The following is a 25,211-nucleotide window of genomic DNA, read 5'->3' as shown; positions in this document are numbered from 1 at the left end:
GTAATAGTTTAATTGGAGCGTACACAAAAATTTGGGGGGTTTAAAGGAACAAAACCCCCATAAAATTTTTATGTAAACATATTAAAAAAGAAGCCGCAACTCGATAAAAACTGCCTTATCGAAAAAATACTAAGAGCCAAAAAAGTTTTAAAAATATTGAGTTCAACTAATGGTACCACAATAATAGTTTAATTGGAACGTACAGAAAAGTTTGGGGGGGGGGGTTTAAGGGAACAAAACCCCCACAAAATCTTTATGGGGAGCACAAATTTCACTATAATTTTTCTTTAAGATGCTCCTGCCATAAGAATGCCACAAGTCCAGTTTCAATCAAAAATCTCTAATAGTTTTCGATATACATATTCGAAAAAATCGATTTTCATTTTGTAACTTCAAAGGGCTATAACTTTTTTCATGTGCATATTTGTACTAAGGTAAGTTAGGTTCATTCGAACTATTTTTGGTCGCAGAATATGTGATTTAATTTATGACCTGTATTTTTGTTACACCTTGTATATAAGTTTGTTTGTGTGTAATTAATATTTTTATCGAAATTTTCTTACCTGTTGCTGAATTTCAGCTTTTCCTCCAGCTTTAAATCTCAGCGTTTCCTTGCCACTTCCGTATCCTTTTTTACTACCGTTGACTTTACCAGTTTTTGGTGATATACTTGCGAATCCACTTTGCAACGGTTCCACGAGTCGAATTGTGAATGTAGCGCCTCTTGGGATTTCTTTAAGTGCTTTTGCTACCTCAAAATGACGTTTTCCGATCATATCTTGATTGTCTAATTTTTCTATGTGATCGCCAACCTGTAACAAAAAAATATTAAAATAAAAAAAAACAGTGGGGTTATATATTATAAAATGGGCTATAACATTAAAAAAAAATTATTTATCGTAATACAAACATTTTGAGAAAATAGAGTAAAAAATTTAGGCAAAAATAGATAACGAAAAATTTACGAATTAATATTTATCAAAAGTGGCTTTTGTAGTACAGAATACAATATCATTATTATTACCTGGTTAACAGACTTATACTGTATATGGCAAAATAAACAGTACTGAAATCAATATTGAAATGTTTATGATTAAATGAATATTTCTATATCTACATAGCATACATGATATAGACTTCCAAACATTATTCACGACGACGCACGTTCCCGATACAACAGATGTTAAAGATGCCCTCTGACCAGTGGCGGATCTACGTGGAGGGAAAATGAGGAAATATCCCTATCTAACAAAGTCCAAAATTATAGAAAAAAAATTTGTTCAAACATAAAAATAAACTTACGTGCATAGAAATCGGCCCACTTAAAAATTTGGTAATTTTTGATGTCTCATATTTTCTAAACCTGTTGGCGGATTTAAGTGATTTTTTGAACATTTTGTAGCCTGATTCTTTAACAATATCATGATAATAATATTGTTGCTAAACAGGTAAATTTTCATTGTAGAAAGGGTGTACCAATCAAACTGTGTTTTTTTCTCAAAGTTCGCATCACCCTGTGGAATATTCTAGCATTTATAAAATACTGAAATTAAAACCCAACTATAGTCTCAGGTTTTCTTAATATTCTGTTTTTTTATTCATTCCTTTATGTTGGATAATAAAAAAGTTAAAGGTACTTTAACAACTAGACATGTTCTTCATCAATACACGGTGTTTCTAAATAAGTGCGACAAACTTTAAGGGGTAATTCTGCATGAAAAATAATAACAGTTGGCTTTATAAACGTATGTCCGCAAATGTTTCGTTTCCGAGATAAGGGATGTTGAGTTTGACGATTTATTTTATTGCTTTAAAACTAGTTGAGTTATGCCAATAAAATTTGGTGAGTTTTAAGACGTAGTTATTGCAAATTTTTTGACATACAATTAAGAATTTAATATTCATTATTAGCGCGCATACGTGTAATATGACCGATCATACCCGTATGCACGCTAATGGTGAATATAAAATTCTAAATTTGATGTCAAAAAATCCGGGTCATATTACCCGTATACACGACAATGGTGAATATAAAATTCTTAATTGTATGCCAAAAAATGCCCAATAACTACCTCTTAAAACCTACCAAATTTCATTTGCATATCTCAACCGGTTTTACAGCAATAAATAAATCGTCTGTTTGTAAGAAAAAATTCAACATCCCGTATCTCGGAAACGAAGCATTTGCGGACATATGTTTATATAGCAAACGGTCATTATTTTTCATGCAGAATTACTCCTTAAAGTTTGTCGCGCTTATTTAGAAACACCCTGTATTGATGAAGAACGTTGCTAGTTGTTAAAGTACCTAACTTTTTTATTATAGCCTAAGGCTACAAGTGAGTTTTAATTTCAATATTTTACTATATTCAATAACTTTGAGGAAAAAACACACTATCATTGTTACACCCGATATACAATGACACTTATCTCTCTTTAGCAACAATATTATTACATAGATATTCTTGAACAATAAAGCTATAACATTATTAAAAAATCACTAAAACCGGACAACAGGTTTAAGAAATACCAGACATCAAAAATGTCCTATTTTTAAGGTGGTGCGTTAATTTTGATGCTTAGTGTAGCATATAAAATAATATCAATATCAAAAATATTACTCTACATCCCACCAGATCGAAAACAATGGGAACCTTCTCTGGTTACACTTCCGAGGCTTCTAAAACTTGCAAGCCATAACGGATGCTGAGACTAAAGAAGATGAAGGAATTTTACAATTTATAATTCCTGTCCCATCTGCTCAGCGCGGTACTCTGCGCCAGCATGCGAGTCACCTCATTCACAGGCATTGGCGCACTATCTGGCGGAGCTCGGTCGAGCGCGCGATTGACTAAATTTAACATAATTTTTTAATAAATTGATCAAATTAAATTTTACATATTGGAAATGAAAGAAGAACGTTGAAGCTATTTTATATTTATATTACAAAGAAAAAATTATGTGCATAAGTACAGTGTGGACAGAAAGTGGGACTTACATGAATTTTGTTTAAAAATAATTTAAAGATGTGTTACTAATACCTACAATTTTACCTATAAGAATCTCAAACTTACACAAACTACTTTTCAAACATCGTACTAACCGATGTTTCATTCAAAAACATCTCAAAAATTTTAGTCAAATGATACGACGTCTCAAAAAATGGAATTTTTGAAAACTTCGTAGTTTTACAGAATTACTGCTACTTTTAAGGGGATATTACTTAAGTTTAAAGGGCTATATTACAATTTTATAGGTGCTTTTTTAAAGCTTGAGATGTAATCTTTAAAATTAACTAAATTGTTTAACTTTATAATATGATATAAAATGATATAAACAACTTTTGAGAAAATTAAGAAAAATAGAAAAATGTAACGCGAAAATCGTAAAATATTAGTTAAAAAAATGTTTAGTACATCTTTGGATCCGCTATTTTGAAATGTTAGATTTGGATTCAGCACAATAAAAAATAATAAATAGAAACATTTTTGTTAAAAGTAAAATGATGAATTCACCGATATTTTAAAAATTATTTATAGAAAACAGCTTTTATTGTTTAAGCAATTAATAAACAATTAGCGGCTAAATCTGTGAGTAGAACTTTTTTACATTAACATTCAAATTAAAAAAATTGTTTCAAAAAACATAAGCTTGTTTGATTTTTTTCAGAAACAATGCATGTTTTCGATCTACATTGACGGCACTATTTCTGTTTTTAAAGTTTTGTTAACTGTTGTTATTTTGTATTGTTAATTTAGTATTGTTTCCGTTAAAACACATATTAAAGAGTAAAACCATCTATTTTCTTTGTTTTTACAAATATCAAGGAAAGCTAAAAATAAAATGTTCATAAAACATGAGACAATAACATGATTTCGAATCGATGTATATCCACTTTTCTATCGTTTCCTCCTTACAGGGTGTGTCACAATTAAGATAAGAAAAACGTTTCTTTTCTTCCACCCGATATAAGCTAAAAAAGAAGGTTGTGTGCATATTTGCCAACAGTATAAATACCAACGAAAAATCTAAAATAATAAAATGAAATTAGCGGAATCCGTTAATCCGTTTACGAGAAAAACAACTTTAAAAATGAGCAGAATTTTTGGTGGTGAAAATCTGTTTTTTTAAATCGTTTAAATTTGGTGGTTTAAATCGTTTTCGTTTATGGCCATTGAAGGTGATGGCAGCTTTATAGGCTAACCACTTAGTGGAAAATAAACAGGAGACATTCGTTTGGCCCTTACCGTGTTTCAATTTGTATCAGCCTGTGTGTCTGATGAAGCAGAAATGCTGAAACGACGTCATAACACTCTATTGACACCGACCCAAAGAGGGAATAGATTGACAAATAGAATAAGATAAGCTGTTTCTACTCAACTAGAAAACAAAGTCGTTAGTTTGGTCACAGGTTTGGTTTTTCAAAACTATCTACGATGAATCAGAGGTGGTCGTACCAGGCAATCGTGAGGGTTTGTTTGGTGAAATAGGACTGAGTAAGCCGAGTAAGTCATACGGACAGTTTTACTGGCCAAAGAAAAGAGAGAGCACGAAATGTTTGTTTTGAATGGCGTGATTGGTCGCGAGATAGATTTTGATAACGAAGAAAAAAGGGAACTTGGTTTGGTTTCTTTTGATTTTTTTTTCATTTATTTAGCTCAACAGGCCTTGCAGGCCTAGGGCTAAAATGTTTACATTTCTAATTACTTTTTATTTTAGTCATATTTTATTTAATTACACTTCAGTCTTTTTATACACTCCTTCACCACCTCCCTCCATCTCCTTCTGTCCAATGCTAGTTCTTTCCATCTCTCAATGTTACTTTTCTTTAGGTTTTCGTACACACTGTCCTTCCATCTATTCCTTGGCCTGCCTTTCCTTGGCCGGCCTTTCCTTCTCTTTTGTATTGGTCTTCGTGAGGCTACCAATTTTAGCACTTTCCATTACTTTTCTGTACTTTGATCGTAGTCGTGATCGTTGGCTCTTTATATAGTTCTTGAAATTCTTTATTGGTTCTTCTTCTCCACTGACCTTCTATTTTCACACCTCCATAATATTGCTCTTTGCATTTTTCTCTCCCATCTTTCTAAAAGGTCTGTTTCTGACTTTTTTAGCACCCATATTTCGCATGCGTATGTTACTGTCTGATAACAGTCTTATAAATTCTTATTTTTGTTTTTCTTGATATGTATTTGGATTTCATTAATATGCGTAGTGGTCCATACCTTTTATTTCCTTTAGCTTTCTTGCCTTTATCTCCCCTTCCTCATGACCATTTTCATGTATTTTGGCTCCCAGGTAAATAATTTCTTTGGCTCTTTTCAACGAGTATTTTTTTCCATCTATTTGTACTATGATGTTTGGAACTAGTTTGGTTTTTGGAAAAGAAAAATGTGAGCGGCAGTGGTGAAAAGAATTGTAAGAGAAAAAGTAGTGTCTTTAATAAGATTATAAAATTGTTTTACGGTGAGACAAAAATTTTTAATAATGAAAGAAACTTTGTGAAGTTTTGTGCCAGCAGAAAGGCAGATTGTAAGCAGAGATCTCCAAACCCATAATTTGTAAGTTTTTAAAAGTAAGAATTATTTGAGGCGAGGCTGTCATGTCCTTTTTGGAGAGGGAACCAGATCAGGAGGTTTGGAGATGCAGCGTACAGAGAATCAATATCAACGATTAATTTTAATTTCGATATAAAAGAGAATTAAATTATTTCTTTGGTCAAATATCGACATAGGAGGAGAATAGCTGAAACAGGAGGAATTGGAGTCTGTTAAGAATCAACTCAAATTTTGGTTTTGTTTTATTGAAAAACAAAAGACATGGCCAGGGACAGGGCCGCGCCAAGGCTTTCAAGCGCCCAGGGGCAAGTAATATTAGGCGCCCCTTTCCTCCTTCTTTTTGTAAGTAGTTTTTTGTAGCTTAGTGAATCGTTATACGGTATACCTACAAACTATTTTTTATGTGTTAGGAAAGTATCATCATCATCATCATAATCTAACCGTTATCGTCTACTGTTGAACATAGGCCTCCTCAAAGTTTCTCCATGTCTTCCTATCTTGAGCTACCAGCTATCCAGTTCCCGGCATTTCTCTTTAAATCGTCACTCCAGCGCGTCGGTGGTCGATCTCTGCTTCGTTTATCATATTGTAGATGGTTTTTCGCAAATAACACAAAAAGTGTGTATTTTATTGAAAAAAATGTTCTTAGCAAAGACAAAGCTTATAAATAATTTAAAAAAAAACTTGTGCACGCATAAAGTCGGTAGATCTAGTAGAGGAAGAGTTGTAGCTCGAGAAAAGTGGGTTCTTATTTGTCAAATTCCAAATCGAACATTCCAACGTGAAATAACCAAAAAATGAAGCACTTTTCGGGCAAAACTCGTTATAACTTTTTTACAGTCTTTAGGAAAGCTTTATTTTTTTAGTTTCTAGCAGCAAAAGTAAGCCAGTAACGCTGAAAATAAAGTTGGTCCCTTTTTTTTGTTAAAAAACATCGTAAAAATCTCCACTTAATTAGCATCCCAAATGAAATAAATCGTTACAGTTTTACAATTTACTTCACTTTGTATATTTATATGTATGATCTGTAAGTTTCACCATTTCAAAGTTCTTATTTTTGAAAAAAAAATTTAAATTAAAAAAAATAATTTTAAATTTTGAAGGAAATGCCTTTTAATCAAAATTTTTCCTAAGAATATATTTTTGATAAATTACTTTTTGAGTTATTTGCGAGAAACCGTCTAAAAATGTGTTTTTTTTTTTGTTGAAAAATGAACATATTCACTCGCAAATAACTCGAAAAGTAGATATTGACTTAAGTAATATAAAAACTTCCCCTAAGGCAAAAGCACACGTCGACCTAATATCATTTTCTTCTTTGACATGTTAGCTATGTGTATGCCAAATTTCATATTAATCCAACTTCATATTCAGAGGTTTCGCAATATTTTACCGCGAGTGAATATAGTAATAGTTCAGTTTAATGAGAGAAATAACGGTTCGTACATTTAGGGGATCAAAGTAATAAAACTGCTATTTTTATATCTACCTACGATTGGTAAATTTTCAATTTTACAAGATAATAAAATATTACTAATATTTCTGGTAATTTCGGCATTACCAATTTTTTTTGGCACCTGCCGGCGCCTTTTTGGTTTGGCGCCGGGGGGCGCCGCCCCTCTCCGCCCTTATGGATGGCGCGGCCCTGGCCAGGGAGGCATGTATATGGGAGGAGATATGTTTTTATAATTGAATAAATAGAGACAATTATTGTTTTCATAAATTTATAGGATCGGAGAGAACGTTAGGAACATCTGATCTGGTTGGTCTGCACCATTAAATCCTTCGAGTTCAACATTCGGCAGATCGATTTATCCACCTACTTTCGTTTCCTATACTCATACGCACATTTAGTGCACCACGTAGTCAAACTTTAAGAACAAAGACGTCAGTAAACTGTTCTTCAACAGAAAAAGTTAACTTTTCCTATAATTCCCTGTGAATTTCTTGCAAATTTCATTTACCCATGCCAAATTGTCGTTTATTGCCTTATATGCTACATTATAAGAATAAAGTAATATAAAACTGAGGCGGAATATATTATTTGAGCTTAAAGGGATAAGAGCACATTTAATATTACCAAATGATGTATTTTTTTTCTTTTCTTATTGGCTTTGGAGATAAAAACTAGTTAATTGTAAAAATACCACAAGAAAATAGCTTCAGAACAACATTAAGATAAATAATAAATTACTGTTTGCTACAATATCTCAAATATAAAAGTGATGTAGCAAACAATTTTTAACAATTTTTAAGGTTATTTATTTAACAAACACATTGACCATAAGTCATCATCATCATCATCATCAGTAGCTCGACAACCCTTTTTGGGTGCTGGCTTGTTCTAGGATTTTCGGCCATTCTGTTCTGTTCCTTGCTTTGTTCTTCCAGTGGGTAATCTTAAGTGTTTTCAGATCTTGTTCCACTTGTTCCATGTATCTAAGTTTGGGTCTTCCCTTTGACCGTCTCCCTACTGGTGTTTGCCTCATTATATGTTTTGGTGTTTCGGTCTCCAACATCCGTTCAACATTCAACATCCATTCAGACGTCCGATCTTTATGGATGTTATGCGTATAGTTCAAAATTATATCTTCTGCGCCATACGTCATTTTCTTTCACCCCCTTATATACGTGTCTGAGGATTTTTCGTTCAAACGTATCTAATAAGTTCTCATCGATTTTCGACAGTGTCCACGTCTCTGATCCATATATAAGGACCGGTTTTATCAGGGTTTTGCATATTTTGCATTTGGTTTTTCTCGTGATGTTGTTAGATCTTAGATGTTTAATAAATCCAGTATATGTTTTATTAGCAATATATATTCTTCTCTTAACTTCTTCGCTGACATTGTTATCTGCGGTAACTAGTGAACCTAGATATATAAAAGATTTTACGCTGATTGATCGTAAGTGACATCGATAATACAGAGAACCGAAAAATTGTACTAAAATAGCAATTCTGTCAGTGGCGTGGATTTTGGGAAGGGTCAACCTATAGTACACCTCTGGTAGTAGCCAGAAACGTTTATTTAACAAAATTTAGTAGGGTTTACACTATCAGGCACGTTTTTTTTAATTTAATGAATTATTTATTGAATTATTATTTTTATTTATTTATTTTATATTGAATTATTATTATTATAATTGTAAATATCTATTTTTGAATTTATATTTTATTTTATTTATTTTAACTTTATCTTACTCAACTTCATCAGGGTTGGATTATTTGTTGTCTAAAAAACAACAAGAAATCTATAATAATAGAAGAAGACAACAAATAATCCAACCATGATGAAGTTGAGTAAGATAAAGTTAAAATAAATAAAAGAAAATATAAATTCAAAAATAGATATTTACAATTATAATAATAATAATTCAATATAAAATAAATAAATAAAAATAATAATTCAATAAAAAATTCATTAAATTAAAAAAAAAGACTACCAACTCTCTTCTGAAAATAGAGGGACTGTCTTTATAACTTAGAAGGGAGTTGATAGTACCAAAAATATTTTAACAAATGTATATTCTTTATTTAAATTTGTTAAATGTATTTGTTAAATGTAATTAGTAGATTATGGCAAATTAATTAATAAATTGTAAAAATAGATTAAGTAGTTTAGTAAAAAATGTAAAAATATAAAAAATATCTGTAATCCCATCAGGAAAAAACGACCTGGATTAGTCACTAGAGGCCAGGTCATATGTATAAACAATAAATAAATAAAAATAAAATATCAAGCGCGTACACTATCTGGCAAGTATGTCAACGATATATTATCTCAAATAGTATTAAAGTACTGGGTACAAGTAGTTTTTAAATTTTTAAATAAAACACCTTGTAACTCAGTAAGGGGCCACATTTTATTTAAGTAATTTGGGTTAAATCTTAATATTCTGAGCCCAGCAATCTACAGGTACAATTTTTCCAATTATTAATGAAACACCCTGTATATCAGCCAACGCTGGTATAGATCACGCATACCATACACGCAAAACTTATTTTATAGAACACTAACAATTTTTTAACAAATTGTAAATTAAAGGCATAGCAATCAAAGTTGAAAAAAAATATGCTCGTTCTGGTAATCGGATTATTTATAATAGCATCTGCTGAATCAATATTAAACATTGACCCTTCAACAAACTTAAGTACTGTACAGTCATTAAATATGTGTGCTGCTGAACTGTGTCGAGACTATTTTACAGACCAATTCCATAAAAGCGTTATTGTCATTTTCGAAAACTCTACTAAAGATATACCTTTTCGTTCATTGTTATTGAAAGAACTAACCAATGAAAAAAAGCCATACTACATCTTAACTCTGTCGAGATCAATAGCAAATTTTAGAAAAAAGTACACAGGTATACTGAAATATATATTATTAGAAATGTCGTCTGTTGATAAATTTAAAGAAAGCATTAGTACAATGAGAATACTACCAGGGTGGAATCCCAAAGCGATTTTTTTAATTATATCATTTACAGTATTTAAAAATTCTGAGGTGATTGCGAATATTATTTTTAACTTGCTGTTAAAAGAAGATATAGTACCAATAGCTGTTCTACTAATGGATCAAAATAATACAAAAGACTTTAATATCTTTACAACTGCACTAAACGCCGAAGCAGCAACGTCAATTGCATGTAGACGCGCAGTAAAAGAGGATGCGTTGGTTAACGAATCCGCATTATTATATAACACATTTATTAAAACAATTAGAGCCAAATTCTTTCCCTTTCCTCCTTTTGTTATATATAATGGTACTTCTTTTGACATTAAGCATCCAGGTATAGACGTAAAGCTGCTACGAACACTAGCACAAACATGTAACCTTAATCTGGAATACTATTTATCCGATTCTAGATATTCTGCAGGGGAGGTTTTCGAGAACGGAACTCTAACAGCAGAATTTAAAGAGCTGTATGAGGGTAAATACGATGTAATTATGGGTGGATATATTATTACATATCCCAGAGCACTGTACTTTAATCCTAGCGATGCCTACAGCCCTGATGAGTTAATGTGGTGTGTTCCAAACAGCCAATATTACAAATATTATATAAACATTCAAAGAGTGGTACTTCTGGTTGGCCTACTAATACTTCTACTCTTATTAGTTTTTATTTGGTATGCTAACAGAAGCAAAGAACCAAGATTGAAGTTTGGTACATCTGTAGAAGGAATCATCCTTAATATTTTTTCCATATGTGTATTTGTTCCTATTCCACGTCTGCCAAAAACTGACAGATTAAGATACTTGGTTGGTCTGTTAATTATTTTTGCATTTTTTTGCACTACCATGTTCACTACGACTATAACAAGTTTATTTATAGGAAAAGTACCTTCACGAAAGTTTAATTCCATGGAAAAAATATATAAGAGCAATTTAAAAACATATTATGAAACAAATACTTTCCGCTACTTCACTGATGTGTTTATTCCAGGAATATCCGGAGAGGAATTATTAAAGAGAAAAATTGATTGTTCAGATACACTTAAGTGCTTAAAGGGTGTTTCAAAAGAAAATTCAGCTTTATTGGCATCGAAAATAAATGTGGAATATTTATTAAATATGAAAATGGTTGACCAAACTTCAATTTATTGTTTTTATTCTGTACGTGGCATATCTCTGGGCCTTATAATGAGGAAAGGCTTTAGGTACACAGACAAGTTTAACAAAATTATCCGCTTATTACTGTCTAAGGGAATAATTCAAAAATGGAAACGCGAGATTTTTTGGAACTACCATTCTGAAACAAACCTAGATATTCACGAACTAAACCTAAAAGAGCTTTCCGTAGTGTTTTATATTCTAATATTTGGTTACAGTTGTTCATTTCTAATGTTCGTTTGTGAAATTTTCTCGTCAAATTAGATAATTATAGTCGATTCGCTAATCTGAGACACAACTGTCTACACTACAATCACAATAAAGATGCACTAGAAATAAACAAGCACGAGGAGCACTCCCAAATCATGATTTGGGAGTGCTCCTCGAACATTTAACGTGTCTTGGTTTGTTTATTTCTATATAGTGCATTTTTATTGTGATTGTAGTGTAGACAGTTGTGTCTCAGATTAGCGAATAGACCATAAGTGCGTACTAACCAACAACCATTAGAGCTTTGTACTGTTTGTACACACCATCACCCTTGTTCCACCCTCGATATTGGTCTCTTTTTCTTCTTTCTAGCATTCTATCGTTCGTTTATGGACATAGGCCTATCTCAACTCCTTCCGTCGATCTCTATCCTGAGCAACATACTTCCAGTTTTGTTCTGAAGCTATTTCCTTGTGGAATTTTTATAATATACAATTTATATGGGAAATAAGCCACAATTAAGTTGAAAAAAATAGTTTTATTAACGTTTCGACGCCCAAATCGGGTTTTGTTGTCAAAATACAAAATACTACTAAATTAAACAAAAATGTTGTTGCTTAAAAAACATTTTTTTGTGGCGGATATTCTTGAGTTGGGGTTGATTTCATGTAATCGATTGAACTATCTTTCGGTAAAGTCATCCCAGGAACGCAACTCATAAATATTGGCAATATCATTTTAAAGTCTTCTACCTTAAAATGTATAATATATGGGTAAGGTAAAGTTTTCATCCTAATAGCAACATTAATAATATTGAAAAATATTAAGAATATTACTAACATATTTTTAAATGAAAACTTTTTGGTCCATTTCCCTGGTAACAACTCCATAGCTTCTAAAATTTGCAAGCCAGATGGATGCTGAAGCGAAGAAGACAAGAGGGAATTCAAAAACTTACAATTCACGACCCCGTCTGTTCAGCTGGTAAATTCCAATAGAAAATGGACCTAGTTACTCAAAGGAGTAGGTAAAGACCAATATAAAAATAAAATAAAATAAAAATTCCATTTCTATTCAGTTGCAATGCGAAGGCAAAACAATCTTATTTTTTATTTATTTACGACTAACTACAAAATTAAAATTCTCAGTTTGCCAATTCAGACAGAACCCTCAACTCTCAACATTGATCATTTATCATCTTAATGTACATTCACACAATAAATAGTTTGTCCGTTTGCCTGTTATGTTATACATAACTCATTAATTTTTCATCTATTCCATTTTACGACTACTTACAGCTCATTTACAATTGTTTGACACACATTTCAATTTACATTTCTGATATTAACATTTATGTCATTCCCCGTTTTTTCTACATTCTTTCAAATCATAATTTCAGTTAATCCGGCATTTTATCATCTGTTATCATTTTCAGTAAATACATATCTATCCTTTCAGTAATTTAATTAAATTTTATATTTTCAACATTACCATATCAGGCAACCACCACTAGTTGTTTTTTTATTTTGTATTTAACCTGCTTTTGCTAAACCTCTCTCTCTCTCTCTCTCTCTCTCTCTCTCTGTTAAAAAACTTTTACAGTAATATATTTTTCACCCAATAGGGCTTTTCATTCACAGTCATTTGTTTCGAGCTTCTGTCATGTGTCACATAATATTAATTTATCTACGTCATACGTTATTGGTATATAAACAATACAAACCAAAGACGTATGGCGTAGATATATCAATATTATGTGACACATGACAGAAGCTCGAAACAAATGACAGTCGATGAAAAGCCCTATTCAGTCTGTTCACTCCAGTACTATCTGTAGATTTCAAATTATTAGTTAACCAATTCAAATAATCAGCTAAATTTATTAATTTTCTCTTTCTTTGTTACCCATTACAACCGTAATCATAGGCAACCAACATTACTCCTTTCAATGTTTTTACAATATTACTATCAAGTTTATATTACATTCAAGTTTTTCAGTTCTCTTTTTATTATTTCAAAAGTAAATTAAACTTTCTTCTTCTTTTTAACTTTCATCAATGATGTCATTGACTTTACTATTAATAACATTTTTATTAACATAACAATAACCACAGTTCTTTCTGTAACAGAGAGTTGCCTTTTAGACTTTTACAATAGAATCTAATTTTATTATAATTTAAATTCCACTTTAATACAGTTATTAACACCCATTCAGCTTAACTGATAATTTAAAATTAAATTCATAACCAAAAATTGACTACCTGTCTTGTCATGTCACTTCAGTCTGATAAATATCTCTTATATTCTTGTTGGTCTGTGTCCATCGAACTGGCAAGTTACCACACGTTACCATCGAGCCGTGAATCATGTTACCCTTTGAGCACTCTTAAATTTATCGTTTAACATCGAGTCGCTACTAACATCAGTTTTTAAAAATGTAAATCATATTTCTCGATGTCACCTGTTCTATAAGGTTGCTAGTTTCATGTACTAAGCAGAACGTAAGTATTATCCACATTTTTTTCTTTAACTAGTCATAATTTTAACCTTTTGCATTCATTCTAACGTGGAAATACTTCGTTCTAGGCACTGAAGATGATCTGATCTAGATTGAAAACGTTTTGCGAATCCTTTTGGATGACTTTTTAATAGTTTTTCAATAAACTTTTTATACCATTATACAAACGAAGTTTTTACTTGTTCTGTATGATTTTTAATTATGGTATACAGCCAGCTACTGGGACTTTCCCATTGATTTTTTTTTCACTTAGAACAGGAAGCGCAGACCAGCACTCTGAATCGACGATTTTCGACTCTTATTGTATTGGAATCTATATTATTGTCGTTGATATAAACCAAGCTTTAGAATGTTTACATAAAAAAACTTAAGTAGGTTGTTGTTGATAAAATAAAAGAATGTAGAAAGTTGAAGTTGAATAAATAAAAAGCAGTTTTTATAAACAGTCAAATCTCTAGTTCTTTTTTAAATTAAATATATAAAATCTAATAGGTTATGTGGCCCCAGATCATACTTAACTACTGCGTATATTTAGTTTAAAGTATCGGTGTGTCCGAAAAAGCAAGAAAGTATATTTAAAGACTTTACCGGTGTGTCCGAAGTATAAGGGTTTGAAAGAAAGAACTAGACCCAGTGAAAGAAAGAACTAGAGTGGCGTGTGTCGCCGGAAATTTGAAGCAAAAAAAAATAATGGGTGACAAAATAGATATATCCACAGTTGGTAAATTTGATGGAGTTAACTTTCAACAGTGGAAGTTCCAACTGAAATGTGCCTTAAGGGCCAAAGGTATATATGGAGTTATTGATGGCTCGTTAATCAAACCAGAAGTAGCAGGAGACGAATTACAGGCATGGTTTAAAAAGGATGCCCAGGCTATGTTCACTTTAACATCTGCAGTGAGTTTAAATCAGATTACTTTGATTGAAAGTTGTAATACTGCTAAAGAGATTATGGAGACCTTTGAGTCTATTTATGAGCAGAAATCAGAATCAAATAAAATGATGTTGCATGAACGGTTTTATCAATATAAGATGAGTAGCCTAGATACTATCGCTCAACACATAGCAAAAGTGCAGAATCTTGCTAAGCAAATTAAAGAAGCAGGTGATGATGTGAGTGATATTGCTATTATGACAAAAATACTGAGTACATTGCCCCAAAAGTACAGAAATGTTAGACAGGCATGGTTGTCCGTAGACAGTGCTAAACAAACTATAGGTAACCTCACCGCAAGACTGTTAAATGAAGAAATGAACTTAACTGCATATGAAGAGACAGAACAAGCACTAGCAACAATGTCATTCAAAGGAAAACATGATCAGAAAGGTCAAGAAAGGGGTGTAATATGTTTTGGATGTAGAAAGCGGGGGCACATTGTCAAATTTTGCAGAGAGAAAAAGAACGAACAAGAAAACAGTAGTAGCAGGTCATATAGAAGTCATAATCGAGGCAGAGGTGGCTTTAGTAACTACAGAAAAGGTTACAAAAAGAATGACAGAGCACAAGCTGGTAACTCTACAGAAAATCAGCATGGTGGTTCTTCGAGTAGCGCATATTATAATGTTAATAATGAGAGTGCATTCAACATAGAAGAAAAAGAGCTAGAAAAAGTGGATACAAGTGATGATTGGATTATGGACAGTGGTGCATCAGCACATATGTGTTACAGGGAAGAATATTTTTTTAATATTGACAGAACTTTTACATCACAGGTATCACTTGGCAATAATCAAACACTACCAGTACAAGGTAAGGGAACTATTAAAATAGAGAAGTTGATCAATGGACAATGGTTTAAATCCACTATAAATGATGTGCTATATATCCCACAGTTGAGAAAGAATTTATTTTCAGAAGGTGTTTTGACAAACAAAGGTATGAGTGTAATTAAGATTAATAATGAAGCCAAAGTATATGAAAATGAGAATCTAGCAGCAGTTGGTATAAAGGATAGAAACAACACATATAAAATGATGTTTCGCACAATAATATATAATGCATGTGTGACTACAGTAGATGATTTAAAGATATGGCATGAAAGATTGGGACATGTTAATAAGAAATATTTAGAAGAAATGGTAAAAATGAACTTAATCAAAGGTATTACAGAAAAGAAAAAGATTTTGTGTGTGAAGGTTGTTTGATGGGAAAGCAACATAAGAAGACTTTTAAAGAGAGACCACACACTAAGTTACCTCCTGGAAAAAGAATATTCAGTGATATTTGTGGACCTATGTAAACTGAATCTATGCAAGGAGCACGTTACTTTGTAACATTCAAAGATGAGTACACAGGGTATAGAGTAGCATATTTTATTAGGCATAAAGCAGATGTACTAGATTGTTTCAAAGTGTATAATAGCAAAATAAAGGCAAAGTATGGCTACTCTGTTGAAAAACTGCATACAGATAATGGTACTGAGTATACAAATAATGCTTTCAAATTGTACTTAGAACAAGAAGGTATAGAGTCAGAAACCACAGCACCATACACTCCAGAGCAAAATGGCAGATCTGAGCGAGATAACAGATTGATTGTAGAAATGGTTCGATGTATGTTATACCAATCTGGAGTAGATAAGAGGCTATGAGCAGAGGCAGTTAATACTGCCATCCAGGGCCCCCGTAAGAACTACTGGCGCCTGTGTGCAAAAAAGGATTTTGGCGCCCCTTAAGGCATTTTGATAATGTTTTTTTATTTATTTTTTTGAAGGTAGGTAGGTAGGTGCTTTAAATAAAGCAAAATAGGTACAAATAACACCATAGCTAACCTTAATTGAATAAGGTTTAAGGGGCTTTATTGAATAAATTCTGCTGGACCATCTTGTCACACTTAGAGGGTTTAAACTTAACCCAAAAACATTTTTCTCACCCCACCCACAACATCCCACCTTTTTGTGGATGACGAACCCAGAGTACCGCGATTTTCAAATTTTGTCCATTTAAACGGGACTGTATCGTCGCCCCCGTTAGCGAAATTATTCCGATTCGATTTTTTGCACAAACTTACTCAAAAAGAGGTCCCTTATAACAAAGCCACAGGGTGCCAGGCGGTCCTGTGGTCGAAAAATTGTTAAACAATTTTTTTTAAATAAATTCACAATTTTTTTTTATTTCGAACAACTTGTAGGCCTGGATCTCGCATACCAAAAAAATTAATTAATAGCAAGCTGAAAATTTGGTAATAGCTTAACGGTCGGACAAACTTTGATGTAAGGGATCACTGAAACAGGGATGTTTTAATTGTGGAACAAGTTAAAAATTTGGAACGTCAGACTATCAAAACGTCCCATGTATTTTGTCGGACAGAACTTCTAATTCATTTGTTGCCCTTTCATTAAACTCTTATGCAAAAATCAGACTGCTATTTATCACCAACATATTTCCTGTCATTTAACATGTTCTACGTGTCGGACTTATTAAAATGCCCAGTTGGTGATAAATACCAGTCTGATTTTTTGCATGAGAATTTAATGAATGGGTAACAAATCAATTGGAAGTTCTGTCCGACAAAATACATGTGACGTTTTCGTAGTCTGACGTTTCAAATTTTTAACCTGTTCGACATTTTAAACTTTCCTGCTCCAGTGTTCCCATACATCAAAGTTTATCCGACTAGACACCGTTAAACCATTAACATATTTTTAGCTTTAATCAACTTTTTTTTGTACGCGGGATCCAGGTCTATTGGGTCATTTTGAGTAAAAAAGGTCCCTTGTCATTTTTCTCTAAAATTGATTGTTGTCGAGTTATACGCGATTTAAGATTTGAAAAATGCGAAATTCGCCATATAACTCAACAACAATCAATTTTAGAGAAAAATCACAAGAGACCTTTTTTGTTCAGAATGACCCAAATTATCTAAAAAAAATTGTTTAACGTGAAAAAATTATTTTTGTGAATTTGTTTAAAAAAATTGTTTAAACAATTTTTCGACCAAGGTACCGCCTGGAACCCTCAGAATTTGTTATAAGAACGTCTTTTTGTGTAAGTTTTTGCAAAAAAATCTAACCGAAATAATTTCGCTAACGTGGGCAACAATACATCCTGGACTATAGCGCTAATTGTTAATAATAATTAAAAACGACAGTTTTGTAATAAAATAATGACAAAAATTTCTTCGGGATCTTCATGGAGGGGTTTTAAACTTTGATTTGACTTTATAATTCACTTTTTGACTTTCATAATTATAATTTTTATTATAGTTATCGAGTTATTAAGCCTTGAAACTGGCCATTTACGCATTTTTTTAATTTTAAATCGCGTATAACTCGACAATAATCAATTTTAGTGAAAAATTACAAGAGACCTTTTTTACTAAGAATGACCCAAGTGATCTAAAAAAATTGTTTGAAATAAAAACATTATTTTTGTGAATTCGTTTTAACAATTTTTCAACCACGGCAACGCCTGGCACCCTGTGGATTTGTTATAAGGACCTCTTTTTGAGTAATTTTGTGCAAAAATCGAATCGGAATAATTTCGCTAACGGGGGCGACGATACAGCTCGGTCTAATTAGTTATTTGATAGGTATGCGATTTTTAAATCTTGTCGAATTATTATTTTAGCGCCACATAATCGTTGGCTTATCGATAAGATAGAATTACCGCCCACACATTATTGCAATATGTCTGGAATTTTTCCACGAAATCAGGGTATAATTAGGTATTTTTTATCTACAGAATGGGTGTTTGGTATTTTTATAGCCGTATTTTTTATTTTATATCTATAGAGAGACTAATAAGGCCATATGCATATGCCATCCAAACAGAGTAAAACTGAACTATTTAATTCTCAACTTTTGTTTTAAAATTAATTTTTACTTTTTGATTTTTTTGTAAATATTTTTGCAATTTTTGACCCTGTGTTTTGGCGCCCCTAAAGGATGCTTGGCGCCCGTGTACATTGCACACTTTGCACATATGGTAGCGGGGGCCCTGCTGCCATCTACATTTGCAACAGAATTACAAGCAAACAGACACTCGGATCTACAGCTTATGAACAGTGGACAGGGCAGAAACCTGTATTTGACCACATGAAAGTGTTTGGGTGTGATGCATATGTACATATTCCTGACCAGAAAAGAAGGAAACTAGATGCAAAGAGTGAGAAGGTTATATTTGTTGGATATGACAAAAACTCCACAAATTATAGATTATTCAACCCAACAACACAGAAAATAGTAATATCTAGAAATGTTTTCAATGAGAAAATGTACAGTGCAAAGAAAAACAATGTGATCAAGATAGCAGCAGAAGATGATGTGACAATTTTTGAAATACATGAAAATGAACTTGAAGAGAGACAAGAAGAACAAATAAACGTTAATAATGAAATAGAAGTTTTACAGATGTTGTAGAAGATGTTGACAATATACCCAACTTGAGACCACAACGAAATAGACGTTTACCAGCCAGATTAAATGATTTTGAGGTAAATTTTATTGAAATTGATATACCACAAAGGTATGAAGAAGCAGTGTCAAGTAGTGACAAAGAAAAATGGAAAACTGCCATAAATGAAGAGTTTGATGCACTAGTGAAAAATGAAACATAAACTATGGTTAAGAAGCCAGACATGCAGTTCTATATACAAACTGCATTTTTATATGGACATCTTGACGAAGACATTTTTATGTCACCACCTCAGGAGCTAAAGTGTGAACCCGGACTAGTGTGCAAGTTAAAGTCGTGCGGTTTAAAACAATCACTATGCTATTGGAATCGAAAATTCCACTCGTTTTTGGCTAACTACGGTTTTCAAAAATCATCAGCTAATCAGTGTGTTTATACTGGACATGTAGACAATATTAAAATAATCTTAATCATTTACGTTGATGATGGTTTGTTATTTTCTGAGAAAAATTTAGCAATAGAGACAGTTTTGTGCGCGATAAAAGAATGTTTTGAAGTGACCGTGACGGTTGGGAACTATTTTGTCGGACTAGAAATTACAAGAAACTTAGAGGCTGGTACAATGTTAAGTCAAGCAAGGTATACAAAACAAATAATAGATAGATTTGGTCAACACAATGCAAATCCTGTAAGTATACCAGAAGATGTAAGTGCTGACTTAACAGCCATAGTGTCAAGACCTGACATTGCACATGCGGTGGGAGTAATCAGCCGCTATAATTATGGCATGAGTTATTGTTACTACAAATACAATGAAGTTAACATGCATGGATACAGTGACGCAGATTATGCAGGTGATATAGAAACTCGTCGTTCCACCACTGACTACGTTTTGGACACTGGACAAGTAAGAGATAGACAATCAGAGTGCAATAAAGTGGACATTTGTTATATTTTTTTATTTAAAAGGTTTGTTTATGGGCTGAACAACTTAACAAAAGGTGGGAGTATTGGAATCTATATTTTTGTTATTGTTGTTCATATAAACCAAGTTTTAGAATGTTTACATAAAATAAAAAAAAATTAAGTAGGTTGTTGTTGATAAAATAAGAATGTAGAAAGTTGAAGTTGAATAAATAAAAAGCAGTTTTTATGAAAAGTCAAATCTCTAGTTCTTTCTTAAATTAAATATATAAAATCTAATATATTGGAGTCATCATCGGAGAGGCGTAGGCCTGCTGCTCTCTGCTCGAAGTGACCAAACCATCCTGGTTTTAATCCTAATAGCAACATTAATAATATTGAAAAATATTAAAAATATTACTAAAAGATTTTTAAATGAAAACTTTTTGGTCCATTTCCCTGTTAACACCTCCATGGCTTCTAAAATTTGCAAGCCAGACGGATGCTGAAGCGAAGAAGATAAGAGGGAATTCAAAAACTTACCCTCGTTCCAGTCTTTAGGTATTCTGCTAGTATGAAGACATTAATTAAATAGCTCTGTTGGTATAGGGATTGTTACTGTCTTGCTTGTTTTCAAGACCTCGGCAATTATAAAGTCTTGTGTCCTGGCACTATTGGTCCTGGCGTCATGGTTCTGGCGACCTGGTCCTGGCGTCCTGGTCCTGACGATATTGATAATAGTCGCTAATTCAGATTTTGTTTTATACAGTATGGTGCAAATGAAAAGAATAAATTCGTTATCTCGTAAACCGGCGACTTTAAGGAAAAAACCCAAAACAGGTAGATTTTTATTTTTAAAACGTTTTTATATACTTGGCTTGATCTGTGTCACCGCCTCCGCAAATTTTGTAATCCATTTTAAAAATAGTTCTAGACTACCTAGGCACCTGAAATTTTCAGAATAGCTCTGAACTAGCTAACAATGCAATATTTAACTGCTATTACACAGGGTGATTGATTAGTGTGGTAAAGCTCCGTAGATCCGTTATAGTAATAGATAACAGTAAAAGTTAATAACAAAAGATAAAAAAGATCAAGGCAGGTTTTGTTTATATTTGATTCAGAGTTAGACCACCATCTCCATATAGCTATTTCAGCATCCTTATGCATCATCAGTGAAGTTTATGCAGTCACAACTCTGAAGGAAATATAAACATTCTGCCTAATTTTAAGGCAAACCATCGCAATGCAATGAACCCACCTTTTGAGACGCAATTTAGCGACATCTCTCGTATTACGAGGAAAACAACGAAAAGCCCCAGATACAAAGTTTATACCTTTTAAACAATTAGAATAATTGAAATAAAAATATAATAAACAATATTTTAAATCTAAGACTTTTCGTTAATAAACTGCTTTCTGGCTGCATCCCGTATCTCCGGATTTTACAATATATAATCACAGAGACGACGAAAATAAAAGAAAGCAAATAGAGGACACTTAGGCCACGAATTTACCTTCTCTTCGTCTAGAGTCTAGGAAAAGGACCGAAAGACAGTTTCTAAATACTCAAAACTGAGTAAAAATGAAAAAGATAAAAAAGATCAAGGCAGGTTTTGTTTATATTTGATTCAGAGTTGGACCACCATCTCCATATAGCTATTTAAGCATCCTTATGCATCATCAGTGAAGTTTATGCAGTCACAACTCTGAAGAAAATATAAACATTCTGCCTATTTTAAGGCAAACCATCGCAATGCAATGAACCCACCTTTTGAGACGCAATTTAGCGACATCTCTCAATTTAATAACAAAAATTGCAGCCAAATTTAAGCTTCATATTACAAAATTAGATGGAATGTTACAGGGTGTTTGATAACATAGTGGCAGACCAAACTTATGTTTTTTAAATGGAACACCTGTATTTTATTATATATTCGAAATCTTCTTAACTTGTCCAGTACAAAAATATAAAGGTTCGGTAAGTTGTACATGGTATTTACAAGTATCGAGAATACTGTAATATTTCATTCTGCGTTTAAATTTTTCAAAAATATTTATTAGTTTTTTCAGGATTCGAAAAAATGTTTGCATTTAGAAAGAATTCGACCGAAATTTTGCGCCTACGCTCTCAAACAGGATTAAAGTATTATACATTTTTGAAATCAGTATTTTAAGAGCTTTTAAATGAGGTGTCACTTGATGTACTTTCCCATTTAAAAAAATCAAAGTTATGGCTGTCACCTGAAGAGGGATCGCGTAAAGTTCGAAACGTTGATGCTATAATACACTATGGTTAGTTTAAAAATCGACCTGTCCGAGAGTTTTGCTTATATTCTTAAAATAAACAAGTTAACAGGGGGGGCAACACTTATTCCACCGCATGTATAACAAAACCGTGGTGTTATAAAAAGTACTTTTATATTATAGTCTAATTTTTGGAATTTTAAGCATTATATATCGTCAAATTATTTTATATTCGCTCTTATAAATAATAAAAACGTTTTATTATAAAAAAGTTCTTTTTTATAAAAGTGTTATTAAATTATGATATTTTAGAAAATGTAACGTTAATTTCCCAAACAAATTAAAGTTAAAAAAAAAACAAATGAAAATAGATAAATCTAATAAGATATAAATTAGAGCTGGAGGGTCAGATAATAGAACAAGTCATGGAGTTTAAATATCTAGGCATCACACTATTTAGCTACGAAAAGACCGAAATAGAAGTGGAAGATCAAGTGACATGGGCGTCCACAAGGAGGGGCAGGAGGGGGCAGCTGCCCCCCCTAGAGAGGACGAGGCGAGTGTAAAATTGGTGAATAAGCAATATAGAAAAATACAAAGTTGTAACTTAATCTTGATTTTGAATGCAATCACTGTTTCCACATTCTAGCTGGGACGAAAAAACGACATAAACTTAACAAATTTTAATGAAAATTTGAAATCTGCTATTATTTGTTACAGTTGTCAATTTGTTTGAGATATTTTGATGAAGAAGCAGAAGAAATTCGTGAAGAATTTGCAGGGTTTGTTCAGCTCGATGCTCTGAATGCACCAAGCATTGCAAAGGCAATTGATGATTTCCTGACAAATCATGAAGTTGATCCACTCAAATGTGTCGGCCTGGGGTTTTATGGTTGCTCCACTATGTCGGGAAGGGAAGGCGGAATTCAAGCAATTTTAAGGAAAAAATACAGCAAATATTTTTTTTACACTGTTCGTCACACATGTTAAATTTAGTTGTGAACGATTTGAATCATTTAACCCTCGCACTACCAACCTTTTAGTAGAAACAGCGAGGACCAAGAAGAGTCAATAAATGTCCACACATAAATTAATCAAAAACGTGCTTCTTTATTTAAACTAATTTAAAAATAACACTTTCATATTATTCTTAGACGTTAATGGAACAGTTAAAAGATACGAATTTATAATTTACCCGGAGTCTTCGGCTTCAGTGGAATTCGCATCATCGTAGTATACAGAAACATTTTTGACTTCTTGCTGTGTTTACCGCATACTACTTGCATTTTTAACAAACTATGGTTGTTTTTACCCACTTATAGGCCTTTTTTCTTTTAGATTTTGCTAATTTGACACATGAATGATATCGTCCCATTCCATTTTGGGATGGTGTTGAAGGTATTCAAGGGGATTATTTGTAGTCCACTGTCAAGTTTTTATAAAAGTATGAGGAAATGAATTCAATTATAGAAATGCTAATTATACCATCTAATAGGGCAGTAGTACGCCGACAACTACTAATTATTTGAGATTTTTAGGAACAAATGTATTTAGATAATCGGATATAATGCAATGTTGTGGATAATTTTTAACCCTTCTTGTTCCTTCTAGGGCAGGAAAAGTATACTTTCGGTAGAGATAGGTGGAAAACATCTTATCAGTTACATTCTGCGGCATGCAAGTCAGGATTTTGTAGTTGCTGTCATTTTGATTGCAAAATATTCTGAATACCTAGAGCCTATAGTCAACCACCTACAATCTGCGCAAACTAATGTTTTAAAGGTAGCGGAACACATTCGTCAAATCATGGATATTTAAAAAAAACACAAACAGAACTCAGAGAATGTAACAAACACTTTATTGCATGAAACCAATAAGATAGCCGAAGAATGCGGTTTTGAATTATCTATCCCTAGAACTATATATTAACTATAACTGGCTAAAGAATCCTGGCTAAAGAATCCTGGCTAAAGAATCTACGGGAATGGTATAGCTGTAGCAACAACGAATTGTTTCGGTCAGCAGTTTCGAAAATACGTATAGCCCTGATGATCGCCAACCTTCGGAACGAAGATGGCACTTGAAGAAGAAAAAGAACTATAAACAAGCAATAGCATAATAGTAATCAGCCAGCTGATACGCCTAGTGAATACTTGAGGCGATCCATGATTCTTTCGTATCTGGATTTTATCATATCTTCTCTAGAGACACGGTTTTCCGAAGAAAATACGCCAGCCTTCGCTCTATTATCAAACGAGAAAAAGTTTGTAGAGACAGTTTTACAAGAATTTACAATTGATCCGCGTAAATTGTTGTTTACATATTAGTGTTTAGGAACAGACAATTTATGTTGCTTCACAAATCTAAGGCTTATCCAGGAGGAAATAAAGTTGTTAAATTTGTATCACGTTTTTGTAAAAAGCATTAAAAAAGTTTTTAAATATTTAAGGCGTTGAATTTTGGCTTCAAAAACGTTATTTTCAAAACTTTTCTGAGGGAAGCCCCTTCCACCCCACTCCTCAGAGCGAAGACTCTCAATTTACGTTTATATTTATTATTGCTTATCTAACCAATTTTTTATTTCTCAAATCTGCCCCTCCCTAGTTTTGATTCTGCGGACGCCCATGTCAAGTGAATAAAGCAAACAGAGCAGCAGGTTGCCTGAATGAAACACTATGGAGAAATAAAAATATTGGAAAAGAGGTGAAAGGTAGAATTTACAAAACAGTCATCAGACCAATAACACGCGGCAGAAACACGACCGGATACAGCAAGGACAAAAAGAATGCTAGAAACAGCAAAGAT

General features: G+C 32.7%; 1 protein-coding gene across 1 annotated transcript in view; it reads right to left on the bottom strand.

Annotated features, from left to right (window-relative positions):
* Positions 1 to 25,211, bottom strand: part of LOC126890483 (PDZ domain-containing protein GIPC1-like) — a 194,233-nt gene that overhangs the window by 46,551 nt on the left and 122,471 nt on the right. Inside the window, exon 4 of the mRNA XM_050659465.1 lies at positions 564 to 812. Within this exon, the coding sequence (XP_050515422.1) occupies positions 564 to 812 (249 nt within the window). The remainder of the gene's footprint in view (positions 1 to 563; positions 813 to 25,211) is intronic.

This window comes from Diabrotica virgifera, chromosome 8 (assembly GCF_917563875.1).
Source record: "Diabrotica virgifera virgifera chromosome 8, PGI_DIABVI_V3a".
Lineage (NCBI taxonomy): Eukaryota > Metazoa > Arthropoda > Insecta > Coleoptera > Chrysomelidae > Diabrotica > Diabrotica virgifera.
Note: the sequence above shows the minus strand (reverse complement) of the source record. Positions and strands in the feature narration are given on the sequence as shown.